At 38.9% G+C, this 15,997-nt stretch overlaps 1 protein-coding gene across 1 annotated transcript in view; it reads right to left on the reverse strand.

Annotated features, from left to right (window-relative positions):
* Positions 1 to 15,997, reverse strand: part of rab28 (RAB28, member RAS oncogene family) — a 44,125-nt gene that overhangs the window by 18,082 nt on the left and 10,046 nt on the right. Inside the window, exons 3-4 of the mRNA XM_024283635.2 lie at positions 11,159 to 11,247; positions 6,934 to 7,063 (exon numbers count right to left, since the gene is read on the reverse strand). Coding sequence (XP_024139403.1) covers positions 6,934 to 7,063; positions 11,159 to 11,247 — 219 coding nt within the window. The remainder of the gene's footprint in view (positions 1 to 6,933; positions 7,064 to 11,158; positions 11,248 to 15,997) is intronic.

The raw sequence follows: 15,997 nt of genomic DNA on the forward strand, positions 1-15,997 counted from the left end.
TCCAGCCAGCCATGCTCACCCAAAGAAAGGAGAGGCTGTTTCCCAGAAACTGACATGCCACAGAAGGGCAGGCAGGCCGAGGAAGGAGAGGAGGGGACAGCATCTTTAATGAGCCCGTCTGCCCTAATGGTGCCCTTACACAACACTGAGGACAGTGTTTAAAGCGGGCACACAGTAAAATGCACACCACGAACAATAACCAAAACAATAACTACAAAAGTGTCTGCACAGGTGGGTACAACATATAAACAATGATGCCAAGTGCAAGCAGCCCTCTCCAAAGGTACCCAAAATTGATTATAATGGCTTGGTGCAGTTGCAGAGGAAGAAACAAACAACTGCAATGGAACTGTGACTTTCTTGTCTCTGCTTTTGTGTGTGTCAAAACCAATCTGATGAAGACCTCCTGGTCAGAAACAACATCAGTTATGCATGTTTTTCTGCAAAGTGTGGCCGGGTGTGTGACTTACACTCAGGTGTGACTTATTTGTGATTCTATAAAAATAAATACTCAAATGTTCGTTATTTTCCCAGTAATAACCGCTAGAGGGCACTGTAGCTGTGTGTCATTATTTGCTACTGACAGCAGCCCAGAAGAAGAAATGCTGTTCAGTCTGATGCTATATTCATACCAAGCTCAGAGACGCACGTTCAGTCACCGCTTCCAATAAAAAAATCTATATAAGCGCACATATTTCTGCACTAAAAACTCTCGTGTTCACTTGTTGCTATGCAAGTTTTTAAGTCCATTTGTGGGGTCTACGTACAAAGCATGCAGGAACTGAATCTGCACTAAAAGTTAAACCAGGTTGAACTTTGACAAGTCTGGGACTCTGATTTGGTACTGATGTTTGGGTAGTTCAATTCATGTAAGTGCCACTGGTTTGAAAACCGATCATGAAAGACATAAATAATTGCAGTTTGTGCCTGGCCAGAATTGTATGACAGCAAGTCATTTGTATATTGGATTAGAGCTCTGACAGAAAAAACATGGAGCAAGATTTGAGAGATTTGCACCACTTTGACATTCCGCACCAAGCCTCTTCCAACTGTTAGTACATGCACTAGTATCAGCACCTGTATGAACTAAGTGTGGTAAAAGCACATTAAAAAACACACTTTCAGCGAGTTCTTGAATGGGTCACTTTTTCCCAAAAGTCCGACTTTTACTCCAGTGGAATATAAGCCTCTTTTCCACTGAGTGGCTGATACTTGTGCACAGGCATGCTTTACGGTGCTTTTTCCTGAATGAAGTGGGTGCGTTGCCATTAAATGTCCAACGCAGCGCGCCCAGCTGCTCAACAGTTCCGTGTCACATGACTCAGACGCTCAGCACAACAGCCTCTTCAAATTAAAATATAAGATCAATACTTGGTGAGAACCCATCGAGAATCAATCAGAGGACTAAAAATCGCAAATATATCGAAATATCAGTATTTTGGCACACCCCTAATGTCTACTGAACAAGTTTATTGAACAATTGTTCATGTCTATGTAGTACTAATCAATGGTTGTGTCTGTATCCCCCCCCTAATCACTATATCGTGAGCTGCAATGACACAATGAAACCCTAGCAGCCTACACCTTGCATGTGCCATGAAAACAAACTGCTCAGTGGAAGCGAGGCTCAACTGAGTGGAAATGCTCCCCAGAATTAACTGGACGTACCGTACTACTCCTTTCATACCAGACTACTGATTGGAAACAAGGCTTTATAGTGTGGAAAAGACGGTACCCTGAAAAAACTGCAAGTGATTATTAATATATAATGTTATCGAATGAAGGAATTATTCAACCAACTGTGAATAACTTATTTGTGGTTCAATTAACCCTCGTGCTCTCTTATTGGGTCCAGATGTGTGATCTCTCCAATGACAAAGGTGGAAAGGATTTTATGTCTGCTATGGACAGCAAGGAAGATAAAAAAAAAAAATCCTTAAAAGAAAGTTAATTGGGCTGTCTTGTGGGGTCCAGATGACCCCACTTTTAATGTAAACATGTCTAGCTAGGATAGCACAAGGCTTGCATGATCTGCTTACTGTAATATAACTTTATAGGTTTTAGTGTAGGCCGTCATACAATATAAAAATTCTGATTTAACAGATTCTAGCAGTTTTAAGTTATTGTGATGTAAACTCTGTGAGTGTTTTGTAATTCAAAACTACAATTTCCTGATGCATAAACTACAATTATTGCATCTATAGAGTGTTTTTATGTTGAAGAAAAAATATCTCCAACATATGTTTCATGGTAACACATAGATTTAAATCGATAATTTTTTGTTGGATCATTGTTGCATGTGTGCTTCTATTTCAGTCATCACAAATATGTCAACTCTTGGGACCAATATCTGCCCTCGTAGGAATGTGGAACAGTCATGCTTGATGGGCACCCAAAGTACAGAACAACTAAAGAAGAGGAGAGACTCAGGCAAGAAGATGGACTAGAATGAGAAAGTAAATGGTTGCATTTGTTTGAAAAAGATTATTAAGAAGTATACTCCTTCAATTCATATAAGACATACTGCAAACATGTTTCTCGTGCACAAGCAGAGAACATATAAAAAATAAGAGGCTACACTTGTGTTAATGTTGCTGATAAAAAAACTCAATATTCCTGTAGCAGTCAGATTTCTTTTGGAGGAAATAGAGTCTCATGTTGATAATTACCTGTTCATGAAATAATTGGAGTTGCATGAGTTTTTTTGGCCTGTTATTAGAGTGTAACGATGCAGTAGTTAGCCATCACACCTACCCAGCATCAAAGAAAGTTCCTCTTATTCTTCTTGTTTGTTCCGTCGGATATCCACAGACATGAAGTCTATGAGCTACATGAAAAACTGCCTATAAGCCCAAATAACGTTTAATAATAGGACTGTCTTTTCAATATCCACCACTCCATATTTTAAAGCAGGTGTTTCACTAATCTGATCCAAAAGCCAGTTTAGAAGTGGTTCTGTTTTAGAACCCTGTAAGACCTGGCTTGGTTTTTTTCACAAATGGTATGAAGTCACATAATTCTGCCATGTCAGATGTTTCTTCCCATTCAGTGTAAGCCACCCTCAAGCAAATTCCTACTTTTTGTGGAGAACCACAGCTCAGGAAAATGGATTATCTTCTGTTTGTGATAATAAATCCTGTTGCAAACACATTAACCGTCCATGAATGCTCTTTTCACATGTTTTAAAATACTGGCTTGTATTTTTGAACTCGGTTTGCTGTGTTCTGTTTTGAGGAGGATCTACAAACGCTTTCTAATGATTTTAAAACATCCAATGTTAATACATCCTTTTCAAGATGCTGTTTAAACATTGAGCTGCAGAGGTGATTCTGGATGTTGCTATATGCCCACAAGGAATATAAAACGTATAACTCTAGAAAATGAGAAAATATCAAGGTTGTTGACTATTTGGTGAACCTGTAGAGTGAAAATGTTCAAGCACATGTTGTTCTATACCACTATGATGCAAGTTACAGATCATAGTGAACACTTAAGCAACAACTAAGGGGAAGTAGGTGAGACGCAGGTACGTGGTACGAATTATTCATTTTTTTTATTCCCCCTCAAATCCTAAAGACAACTTAAGAAGACCGTTTGTTAGAAATTAAAATATTAGACAATCAGAGCGTCATTTTGGAACTTAAATATCACATTCACACCCCCTACATAAGCATTCGCTCATGGTCAGTAAGGAGCCAGTACCCGCACCATACTGAATGTGGCATGAGTGTGTACAACTCACAAATACCTCACAATAAACTTGCCGCACAACAATCGTATGTTCAATGTTTATGACGCCCCCTGAGGTGGCCACTTGAGCCTCAAGGGAACTACAAAGACACCTGCGCTCCAATTAAAATGCAGCCACTCCTCTCTACGATCCTCCGTGGGTCCGGAGAACCAAAAACTCGTACGAGTCAACCCCCAGTACGAGTGCATGTGACTGAAGCTTTTACCTTTTTTCAGATTCCTTCTGTTATTCAAGTCATCAGTCAGAGTTAATGTAAAACTGCTTCTAATTTGTAAAGCATGGGTTTTGCTTCTGTTCTGCTGCTGTAAACTGTCCTGGATCAGCAAAAGTAGACATTATTGTTAGTTTTATAGGTCTAAAGCTGATCCTTAAGTGGTTGAAAATAAGTTCTTCACAGTTAAGCCCTGGCTCAAGAGCAACTGGAAAGACATCTAAAAAAACTAAAACTACCTTAACGGTCTTATTATTTTTCCAAATCTGGTATTTTCCACACTACAGGGCGCACTAAAAGGCGCTCTGTCAATAAATGGTCTATTTTTTAAATTATGTCATATGGACACAACAAACTAAGTGAGACATAAGAGTCAGGAATAAGTCTATAAGTCAGTCAGACTTTATTAACTTCACTCACAGTAACTCTAGAACTTATTTGTTACGAGCTACACTTTAGCCACATTGGAAGCATTAGCTTATCAACAATGCCTGTAACTCCCAACCTTGCTAGCAACACGTAAAAAAAACACCAGAATGATGACTCTAAAATAAACGTTATTTTGAATATGCTAACTCTCAACGTAGCTAGAAAGAAACAAAAAAAAAAAAACAGTTCAACACCACTATATGTTATCCATGTTGGGATGTTCACTATAACACCCAACAAAACATTTAGATCAAGTACCTCTCAAAATTGCTTCGACAGAATTAGACCATAAGAAACTCTAAATAAACTTTAATTTCTTGTAAAAAAAAATAAATAAATAAATATATAAGCCTTTTATTGTAAGTGAGCCTTTTACTGTGGAAAATATGGTATTCATGATCTATTGATTGTTGAGTACTTGAATCCCTTGTTTTCCAGAATCAGAGGCTGTTTAGCTGCGGGGGGGGGAATATTGATCTTGAGGCCTGTGCTTGTTTCTCCCTGATTAGCGTTTCACTGTACACATTCAGTATGTTTAAAGTAGGGCTGGAAATCACTGGATACCTCATGATACGATGCGATACACGATATATGTCTCACAATATTGATGATATTGTGATACTGCGACAAGTACTCACAATATTTAAAACACATTTTTTTTCAGGAAAATATATCCACATTTCTTTTTTAGTTTGAACACAATCATAATACATAACTTACGTCTTATTTTGTTTAACAAACAATAGAAACTTTTGTGCAACATTACTGAAACCAGTAATACTATGTCTACGAAAAGCATAGACACCAACCGAATATGAATAATTTGTAAAATCCAGTGTTATAATAGCAACTTGAGCAGCAGTGCCACTATTTAGTGCAAAATTGTTGTAAACAAAAAAAAACAAAAATCAAATTATTCAAGCAGCTGCCAGACACATTGGTGCCCGTGACAGTCAGTCTCACAACCTGCGCCCCCTATCTACCTCCAAAGGAACATCTAACCAAAGGATGATAATTATAACGCTTTACAACCTCTTCAAACAAAAATTAAATACTGATACTTGGTGAGAACCCATTGAGAATCAATGCCAAGACTAAATGTTGTGATATATTGCAATATTGATATTTCAGTCAGAGGAGCTTTGGTGCCTGCAGAAAACTATGGTCTTGATGTAGGCCAGTTCTAAAGCAGCTTCACACCCAACTTTGACATAACATGCTCATCTCTATATAAATGGTCCATATCTTCGAGTACTCTGAAAAATAGAGGACTCCGTTAAAGAATTCAAGGATTCACAAACTCCTCTTGGGTAATTGATTGCTCCTGGAGGAGCAATCTGTGAGGGGTTTTGTTTTTCTTTGTTCAGGCTGTAGGAACAGAAAAAACACACACGGGCCAAGCTCAGCAATAGAGCCGCTCGACGAAGCGCCACTGTGAAGTGGAGGTGGGGCGCTGCTCGACTGAGGAGCCTGACAGAAGGATGTACACAATTTAAATACTACAGTACACACATGAACACTCACACACAAGATCTAGCCTAAATACAGCGGCGCCGCACGGTTTAAGCTGGAGCATTAGAAGATGAAATGCACAGACAAGACGATCGGCTCTAGACGGAGAAATTAAAACATGACCTTTGGTCCCAAATGAGAAACATTAACGGGACCTTCCTGTGTGCAAACGCCATTCGGCTGACCGTTCATCAATGCTCAGGAAGGTGGGCAGTCATTACTGCACGCACACACAGCGAGGATTCACTTTACAATAACACAGCGGCAGTCGTGACTCCACATCTATCAAAAGGATGTTTAAAAGCAGTCATCGTTATTTCTCTTTATTTTAGAGATGGGGGATGGCTGCGGGCTGATAGCAGGAGACTTGTCTGGTTGTCCTCATCCTAACTAACTATGCAGAGCAGTGGAGCAGGCTCCGACCAGGCAGGGTCTTTGGGGGTGGTGTGCATGTGAGTAGCGACTGGGAGGTAGTGGGCTGCAGATAAGCAGTAACCCGGGTCCACTGGTCCTGGGATATTAAATCATCGTCATTCACTCCCAGCAGTTCCCAAACATCAGCATTCCCATCGCTCCAAAACCATCTTATCATGCCGATCACTTATCTGGTGCTTTAACAAACATGCCTGCCTCCATCAAACACACACTCCTCCACACAAACGCAAAAGGAAACATGCATGCGAGAAATCTCTCCAAAAATCCATCCCATTCAGCAAAAAAAACGTAATTTGTGTTGTTTTATGGCACAAACCAAATATAATCAATAATATATTCAAACTACATTTGCATTTAGACTTATTTAGACTATACCCTCTTTCACAAGTGTTAGACAAAAGCCTATTTTTTTGCTCTGATGCGCCTCCAGGGGCAGTCTCACATACAACCGGATGAGTTTGGGTAGACTATGAAAAGACTAAGATGGAACGCTGTGACATCTGTGAAACACTGCAGAGACGGACGGTTCTTGATTGGCCTTTTTTTCTATGGTGGCGTCATGAAAGGAGCGTCTTTGTACTTTAGAAATACTCACTTTTGTTGCCCACCAGGAACATAATAGGCTGAATATCAGATTCCTCGTTGGCTTTCTTCACCATGCTGAACCAGTCCTCCAGATTTTCAAAACTCTGGTAGTTGGTAATGTCATACACCAGGAGAACACCCTATGGAGAAAAAAGAGAATTTTAGCATTCAATTGTTTATAAATCTAACATCTCTCTAGTGAGAGAAAACTTTTTTTTTACTTGTTTTATTAATATTTAGTGCAAATCAATAGTCAGACCATGCAAAAATTACAAAAAATAGATACAGACATAAAATCATTTTCTTCAGGTACCTGTAAATACAATAAAAACAATAATGTCGGTTCCATCTAACATTTAGATTGTTCACAATACCGCATTTCTACCTATAGCTTTGTCCATTTACATTCATAGGTAGCTTTCCTTCCACCACGGCTCAAGAAAAACAACAAAATCACAAAAAAAACATGAAAAAACATGGAAACACATGGAAACATGTGTCTATTTTTTTCGAGGCCACCTCATTCCTTGAATTTGTTTGAACTGGGAGCCATTTACCCCTAAATAAGTCACTTAATTTGAAGACTTGCTGATTTCTTCTGTATTGAATACATCTTCAGTTTGTTCTCCCATTGAGTGATTGTGGATGGCTGTGACTTGCACCAGGAAGTCGTGATCATTTTCTTTGCAGTGAGGAGCAAAATTCTTAACAAATAAAAATTACAGTTTGATCTAAAAATACTGCTCTTATCAAACTAAGCTGAAGTTGGCTCCAATTCAATTTTAATAATAATTTTTTTATTTCATCTTATACCGCTATCCAGAAATTAACCAATTTCAGAGAATCCCAAAATATGTGAGTATGGTCTCCCACAAGACCACATCCCCTCCAGCATTTATCTGACGTCCCAGCAAATTTTAATATAACTAAAGGAGTCTTAAAGAATCTAACTTTTTTTTTCTATTCAAATTCCCTCAGCATTGGACTTTTTTGTTAATTGTTAATTCCCAGTCTTCGTTTTTAATGAGAAACTTTTATCTTAAAAGCTTTATCTAATCAGATATAAGAAAACTTGCCCAACGTTACGGGTACATATCCCAAAATTCCACCCTGCTGCAACCTAAATGCAAGTTTTTCAGCAAATTGGACAGGTAGCTGCATTTGTACATACTGCGCGGCAATCATTGAGTTTTTAGAAAAAGTAAAAATTTACTGCAATCACACGATTTATCTCCAAAACTTGAGATTGGTCAGTGGCACTGGTATCTGAACCCAATACTGGTCCCTAACCCTAACCCGGCACTAGACATGTTACAGATGTGTACCGGACCCAAACTGGTACCGGGTTTGGGTACTGATACTGGAAGTGTCCTGAGGACCAGTCCATGTCCAGTACTGTGTCCCATTGTACAAACAACAAGTTGGAGACACCCAAAACGTCAAAAAGTGATGGGGGGGGGTCCTTAACCCTTGTGCTATCCCAATGCATAGTTGCATCACTACTTGAACACAATCATAGCCCAAGCTTTACATTGACGTGTTATCCTTCCCATGACAAATGTGGATGTAGGTGGACAGGATTTTATGTCTGCCACGGACACCAGTAAAAATAATCAAAAAAAAAGTTCAGCACACTGTCTTGTGGGGTCCAGATGACCCCACTACCAACATCAACATATCTAGGATAGCACAAGGGTTAACCAAATGTCAATATTTGACGACTTGGGGATTAGAATGTGTTGGAAAAGCAGGCAACCCTGACAGCTGCCTGACTGCCACTGTCTACTACATTTATGACCATGCCAACAATTTTCCAAAAAATTGGGGCGATGGCAAGAAATTTTGATTTTGCTGTTGTCTCCCCATCGTGCAGTTTTACTTGTATTTATGACCACAGCCTAATAGACACATTGACCCTTTCATAAAAACACACCTCTGTGACTACATTATAATTGTTTCATTATTGTTTTTTCTTTTAAACAATTTAGTGACCCTTTGTGTTGATTTATTTTTCATCAAAATTCTGGATTCCACATTCATACTTCAAAATTGTGCACAAATTTGCTGAATTCACTGCAGATCAGAGGTCAGCTTGGGTTATCTACTGTTGAGGCTAATGTATGAAGGATGTTTGCAGAGAGGCTGTTTTTCTCCTCTCCCAGTAATCCTGCAGAAGCAGTGATGCAACAATGCCAGAGCAGTCAGGTCAGGAAGAGTTGTTCGCTCAGACAAGTGAACGAATGAATGAAAAAGTAAGCAGATAGGGATCACATCGAGAGAAATAACAACCACTTAAAACAGCAATCGCCGTTCTAACTTTTGCTTTTCTAAAGGTCTAGGAGTGAATGAGAGCCAAAGTAAATGCCTGTACGTTTAGTGCATGATGCAACACGACTGAAAGGGTTCCTGTTGCTTTTGTTCAACAGACACCCACTGTCACAACAGGCGAGGACGCTGACGACAGCCTACACCTCCAACAATTACTCCCAGCTTGTCGGAACAGCAATGATTGATTACAGGACACACGCTGCTATACAATGAGTGCTAAGCTTTCTGCAAAAGGACTGCTGCAGCGAATCAGCACTGCATTGTTCTGAATTGGTTCACATTTTTAGAAAATAATAATAAGCTCCAACTAATAAATAACTTGTTAAAAAAGCGGTGCAATGGTGCTGCTGGTTCACTGTAGAAGGATGTCTTGTTTTATGTTGTATCACCGACTGTACTATGGGGCATTGTGGAGTGACAGACGCGTCTCTTTAGCAACAATACAACGAGTGGACACAGCTGAGACTTGCCATACAAACTAGGGCTGGGAATTACTGGATACCTCGCGATATGATGCAATACGCGATTCATGGCTCATGATATCGTTGACATAGTGATACTGCGATAACTGGTAAAAAAAAATAAAAATCATCTCTAATAACTTACAATACACAGATGAACACATATTTTTAGGTAAATATATCCCCATTTATTTTTTAGCTTGAACACAATCATAATAGACAACTTGTGTCTTATCTTGTACAACAAATAATAGATACTTTATTACAAATCAGTAATACTATGTCTTTGACAAGCATTGACAATTAATTTTAATTATCTGTAAAATTCCGTGGTAACATGAGTAAACATGAACAGCAGTGACACTACTTAGTGCAAAATTTTTGCAAACAACAGAACAAAAATTAAACAATTCAACTAGCTGCCAGGCACATGTGAGCAACGTACGCCACGTGTCTACCTCTGAAAGAACGTCTCACCAAAGGATGATGAATATAACGTTTTACAGCCTCTTCAAAAAAAAATTAAAGATCAATACTTGGTTAGAACCCATTGAGAATCAATCGCAAGACTAAATATCGCGATATATCGCAATGTCGATATTTTGGCACACCCCTAACACAAACCCGCACAGACTTTAGCAACTTCAAAACAACCAGTACCAATTTTGATCACTTTATTATTTTTTTTATTTTACAGATAATTTTTTTTAATCTATGTTTTTGAGGAAGGTCTGGCAATGTGCACATAAAACATATAACATAAATAAATTTTAAAATAAATAGATAATAAAAGAAAGAAAGAAATATTAAAAGAAATGTACAATCGGCTAAAAAAACATTTGCATTATTCTATTACATTAAAGCATTTTTTACAGCAACTTAGCTGTTTCCTAATGACAGGTTAGGAGAGCGCCACCCCGCATGGTCCCCAAGATTTACCTGCCCTGCATACTGTGGATCCTTGGAATCGTGTGTGCAGTCACTCTGTTCTGTGAATCACCTGATCCAACTTATCAGCAAGTTTAAGAATGTGAGGGAGGGCAGCCATGTGACAGATTGTCAGATGATAATAAAACATGAACAATATATTGTATACACACTTCCAAATCATCTGAAAGTATGTGGACTCAAGGTATTTTTTAATAGTTTAATATTCCTTAATGATAAAAGCCCTGCTTCTAAATGAAGCAGCAAAAGCTGATGACTTCAAATCAAAACTTTGGATTTTGATATTAGTTTTGAAACTACTTTTGGAAACGCTATGACATTTATGGCTGGTAAAATGATTACACTTTTTCTTATTTTTTGGTTAAAAGTTTTTTTGCTGAATATATAGCATAAACTTGTGCTATAAACTAAAATCCACACGGAAAGTTTAAATATTTTACCCAAAAAGTTGCGACAGGCGTAGAAGTGTAAACGTGCATGTTATGTATGTTTCCTTACATGAGCTCCGTACGCATATTTGTCCAGCATTTTCCCTCCTAATGTTTGCCCTCCGATGTCCCACACCTGCAGGGTCACGTTCTGATTTCCTGCAGAGACGAAAAGAGACAAGAATAATAGTAGAGTGAACAAAGCGTCAATTAAAACACAATTTAAACAAAATAAAAGCTTTAAATTGGACACATATGTTTCAGAGGTTAATTTTCCACTTTCTTTTCTTGCTTTCCTATGCTGAACAGTCAGAAAGATAAATAATAAAAAAACGAGCCAAAAAGAGACACGGCTACAATTAGTGGGTTTCCGCTCCGGAAGTTTTTGTGTTTGTTTTCACAGAATCTTTAAAATCCAGTGGAAATAATGGATCAGTTTGTAACTCGAGCCTATATTTTGAGGGTGTAATTTCTATAATAAAAAAGTCAACGTTGTTGACAGACATAATGAAAATAATAAATCAGTGATTAATCTTTCAAGCTAAGTGCTCTGCAACTGGCAGATCACCTATAGCTCAAATCCAAGAATATCCAGCCGGAGTATGGAAGAGGATGAATCTGAAGGTTTACCCTCTAATTTACATCTTTCTCTGTCCAAAACCTGCAAGAAAATTACTTCTTATTAGCCTGCAAAGAGCGGCCGGATGGTGCCAAGTAGGAAAAGTCAGGAGAATTATATGCTGTGAAGAAAAATGGCAAAAATTAAACCAGTTTAAGAGCTTTTTTTTCTATTTTACAATAGTTTATCTTTAAAACTGCTTTATGTGGCAATGCTTTATCTATCTTTTGCACTACAGCTTCTTTTTTTACAAATATATTTTGATTACATTACACAATAATTCCATGATGAACCCGAAACTGTCCAAAAAACTCATTTCTGATTGTCAAAATTTGCCTTTTTTGCAGGAAAATAAAAAAAATTTAGATCAAACAGTTTTAATGTTTTATAACAATAGATCAAAAATATGGAAATATCATAAAAATGAACATGCCCACAAAGAAAGCAAAGAAAAAGTAAAAATAATGTGAAAAATGTCAAAAAGAAAACTCTGCAAAGCTCCATTGAACTACATCCTGGATTTATTTAATCACAATTGTGTGTCATAACTTATGTTTGTTTTAAACCAAACATTTTAAAGCCAAAAGCTTCTCCATTAAGTTCTGAATGAAAACGATACTAATTTTATTGCTATGTGATTGTAAGCAGAAAGTGTGACAGGAAAACTCTCCCTCACCTTTAGAACTTTTTACAAGGAGTGACAGATTTGGTGAGGAGAAAATGTTTGAGGGTCAACCATTTGACATTCTTTGAACTATTTTAGTAAAATTAAATCCAAATTCAGTATTTTATGAAAACTTTATTGCAATGAGATATTTTTAATTTCTTCACACAGAAAACAAAAACATCTAAATAGGTTTTTTAGCAAAATTATCGTCATTCCCACTTAGCTGGAAAGTAATGAAGGACAGAGGCTGCTAATTAAAAATTTAATAAACTATCATGTTAATTGTCTTAATTTTTAGTTAGTTTAAAACTAATGATGGTTAATATGTGTGCTTTACGTCCAGCTTACATGTGACCTGATTAGTCGACTGATCGGAAAAAATAATCAATGATTAGTCGACTATTTTGTGGCAGCCCTACTGCTGACACAGCTGAATGAGTGGTCAGGAGCCTTCTTTTAACAGAAACAAATGAGGTTTACAGTCACTACATCTAGACTATACACCGTCGATGCAAAGCTGCAGCGACCAGCGCGATAAATAACGACTGCTGGGTGTCATAAAGAGCCGTCCCTGCCCGCATACTCTGCTCAGTCTCTGACTTTATTTGTCTTTCAAAGAGCCGTGCTTACTCAACAGAACTGATTTATTTCTGTGTGAGAATATGGAAGACTTACACTGTTACTGTAGGGGTCAAAATGATTTTGAGGTCGGGTACAATGGGAGTTTGACATTATTATTTTCCACTCAAAGCAACATGATGCAATGACGGATAAATGCTTTTAGAAATTATGGCGTGGAAGACTTTTTCGGGGAAATTTCACTTGCACTTGATCCCCTTCAGCACCTCGACCCGACTGGTTAGCGGGACATCTGGAAGACGTATTGTTATAAATAGCACACAAAGCGGAGCCAGTCAGCTTTGCTTCACCTTTGTCTGCGCTGGAAAAATGTACATTAACTTTGACAAACTGGGCCTTCACGGGGAGAGGGGCCGACGCTGGATGTAGACTGCTGTATGAGACCCTTACAGCCCCAAAGAGACCAACACAACCCCTCCAGTACAAGTCAGGGTGGGGGTCAAAACAAAGTTTGGGACCACCCAGCTCGCCAGAGTCAGCCTCCTCTTCATCAGCTCATCAACACCCAATTCCCCAGAAAATGGGCCGTTTAACAGCTCGGGTGTTGAATCCAGTTTTGTTGTTTCTCCTGTGATACAGACACATGACCTCGATATTTAAACAAAGCTCGCACCAGATTATTTCTGGGAAAGAAAAGTTACTGGAAAGAAAGGTCACATAATTGTTCAGGTTCATGTTCAGGAGCCGAGCGCAGCCTGTGCTTGGCTCTTCTCATCCCCGCTCCACCACAGCTTTTTTGGGGGGTTTGCTTCTCCCATTTCATTTTTTCATTTCATTTCATTTCATTTATTCATTTATAAAGCACCTTTCACCACCAGCCAAGGAGGCCCAAAGTGCTGTACACAAGAAAATACAATATATAACAATCCTAAAAACAATTTAAAAATAAATAAATAAATACATACATAAAATCTTAAAAAGAAATTTAAATTTACATGATAAAAAGCAGCTAGGCAGATACCACAGCGCGATAGTGGAGGAACAGTTTAGATTTAAAACTCTCCAAAAGTGTGACATCTCTAATATTCAGTGGCAACTGGTTCCACAGCTTAGGAGCCAGCACAGAAAAGGCACGATCTCCTCGAAACTTACATTTGGTTCTCGGAACCAGTAACAAACACTGGTCCGCAGAACGCAAAGACTTAGAGGGGGAATATTTTAAAATCAGATCAGAGAGGTAAGACGGTGCCGTACCTGCCTGTGATTTAAAAGAAAAGATAAGAATTTTCATAAAAATCAGATATTGCACGGGCAGCCAGTTCAAAGAGACCAGAACAGGGGTTATGTGATCAGACTTCTTAACACCACATATAAATCTGGCCGCTGCATTTTGCACCAGCTGTAATCTGGCAAGTGAGGCATTGGGTAACCCGGCGTATAAGGAGCTGCAGTAATTCAGCCTGGACAACACAAAAGCGTGGGTCACTATTTCTAGGTTTGATTTGGATATGAAGGACTTGATCCTGGATAAACGTTTTAACTGGAAGAAGCAGGACCTGGTTACTGCATTTATTTGTTGGTCCAGTTTCAGGGCAGCATCAAGTTTCACTCCCAAGTTAGTGACCACAGACTTTTCAAAGGGAGCGAGAGAGAGGAGGTCCAGACCATGATCCTGGCGCCCACCAGGGGAAAACACGACAACCTCTGTTTTGGTCTCATTGAGTCCAAGAAAATTAGCCGACATCCACAGCTTCACTTCATTGAGGCATTCAGTTAGCGCCGTAACTGAGCGGTCGGGACCTTTGTGTATGGGGACATAAATTTGGCAGTCGTCAGCATACAGGTGGAAATCCACCTTCTGCTTCCGAAGCAGCTTCCCCAGTGGGAGCATGTAAACTGAGAAAAGCAGTGGGCCCAGAACGGAACCCTGGGGGACTCCCCACCTCAGGGGATGACACTTGGAGGAGTGAGGACCCATGCTAACACAGAATGACCTGTCTGTGAGATAGGATCTCATCCACTGAAGAGCTTCCCCAGAGATCCCCACCCAGTGTTCCAGCCGATCAATCAGGATCTCATGATCCACTGTATCGAACGCTGCTGACAAATCCAATAATAAAAGAACCACAGAATTACCTGCATCGGTTACTGATAAAATGTCATTAAAAATTTTTAAAAGAGCAGTTTCTGTGCTGTGTTTAGGTCTGAAACCTGACTGGAAAGGTTCAAGGATGTCATGACCATTTAAAAATGTAACCAGCTGTTTATACACAATGTTTTCAAGGACTTTTGCACAGAAGGGAAGGTTAGAAATGGGCCTAAAGTTTGAAAACACTGTAGCATCCAGCCCTTGTTTTTTCAACAGCGGCCGTACAACCGCTCGTTTAAAATCAAGTGGAACCTGACTGGACGCAAGACTTGAATTTATAATGGTTAAAACAACTGGAGCAATCACTGCAGAGACTTTCTTAAAAAACCAAGCCGGCAGAACATCAAAAGAAGAACCAGCTGGTTTAAGACTTGATATCACCCTTTCTAACTCAGCCAGAGACACCAAAGAAAATGAATGAAGGCTAGCTGTTGGTGTTGGTGGAGTAGGTGGAGAGTAAGTGGAGCTGTGTGAAAGGGAAGACCTGATACAAGTAACTTTGTCAATGAAAAATCCACAAAAACTTTCACAAATTTCCACAGAACTTTGCACAAGATTGCCACCAGTATCAGCATCCAAAAGAGAGCCCAATGTCTTAAAAAGGGTGCGTTGATCACCAGAAGCAGTAGAAATAATCTCAGAATAAGTCTCATAACCTGACACTGACACAAGTCAAAATACCAGGTCCTGCCAACTCACAAATCAGCATAACTTTTACTTTTAGCACTTAATTTGCTTGTGCTTAATGTCGTTTTATTAGTAATGAAAGATTGGAGGCACTTAGCAGATTTCTGGAGCTAAACTTTTGGCAGAGTTTTTAAAAAGCCATTTCAAATGCTACAAAATCCCCAATTTACAATGTAGGAAAGTAAAAATGGAGTCACTTTCTCTAAAT

Source organism: Oryzias melastigma, linkage group LG10 (genome assembly GCF_002922805.2).
Source record: "Oryzias melastigma strain HK-1 linkage group LG10, ASM292280v2, whole genome shotgun sequence".
Lineage (NCBI taxonomy): Eukaryota > Metazoa > Chordata > Actinopteri > Beloniformes > Adrianichthyidae > Oryzias > Oryzias melastigma.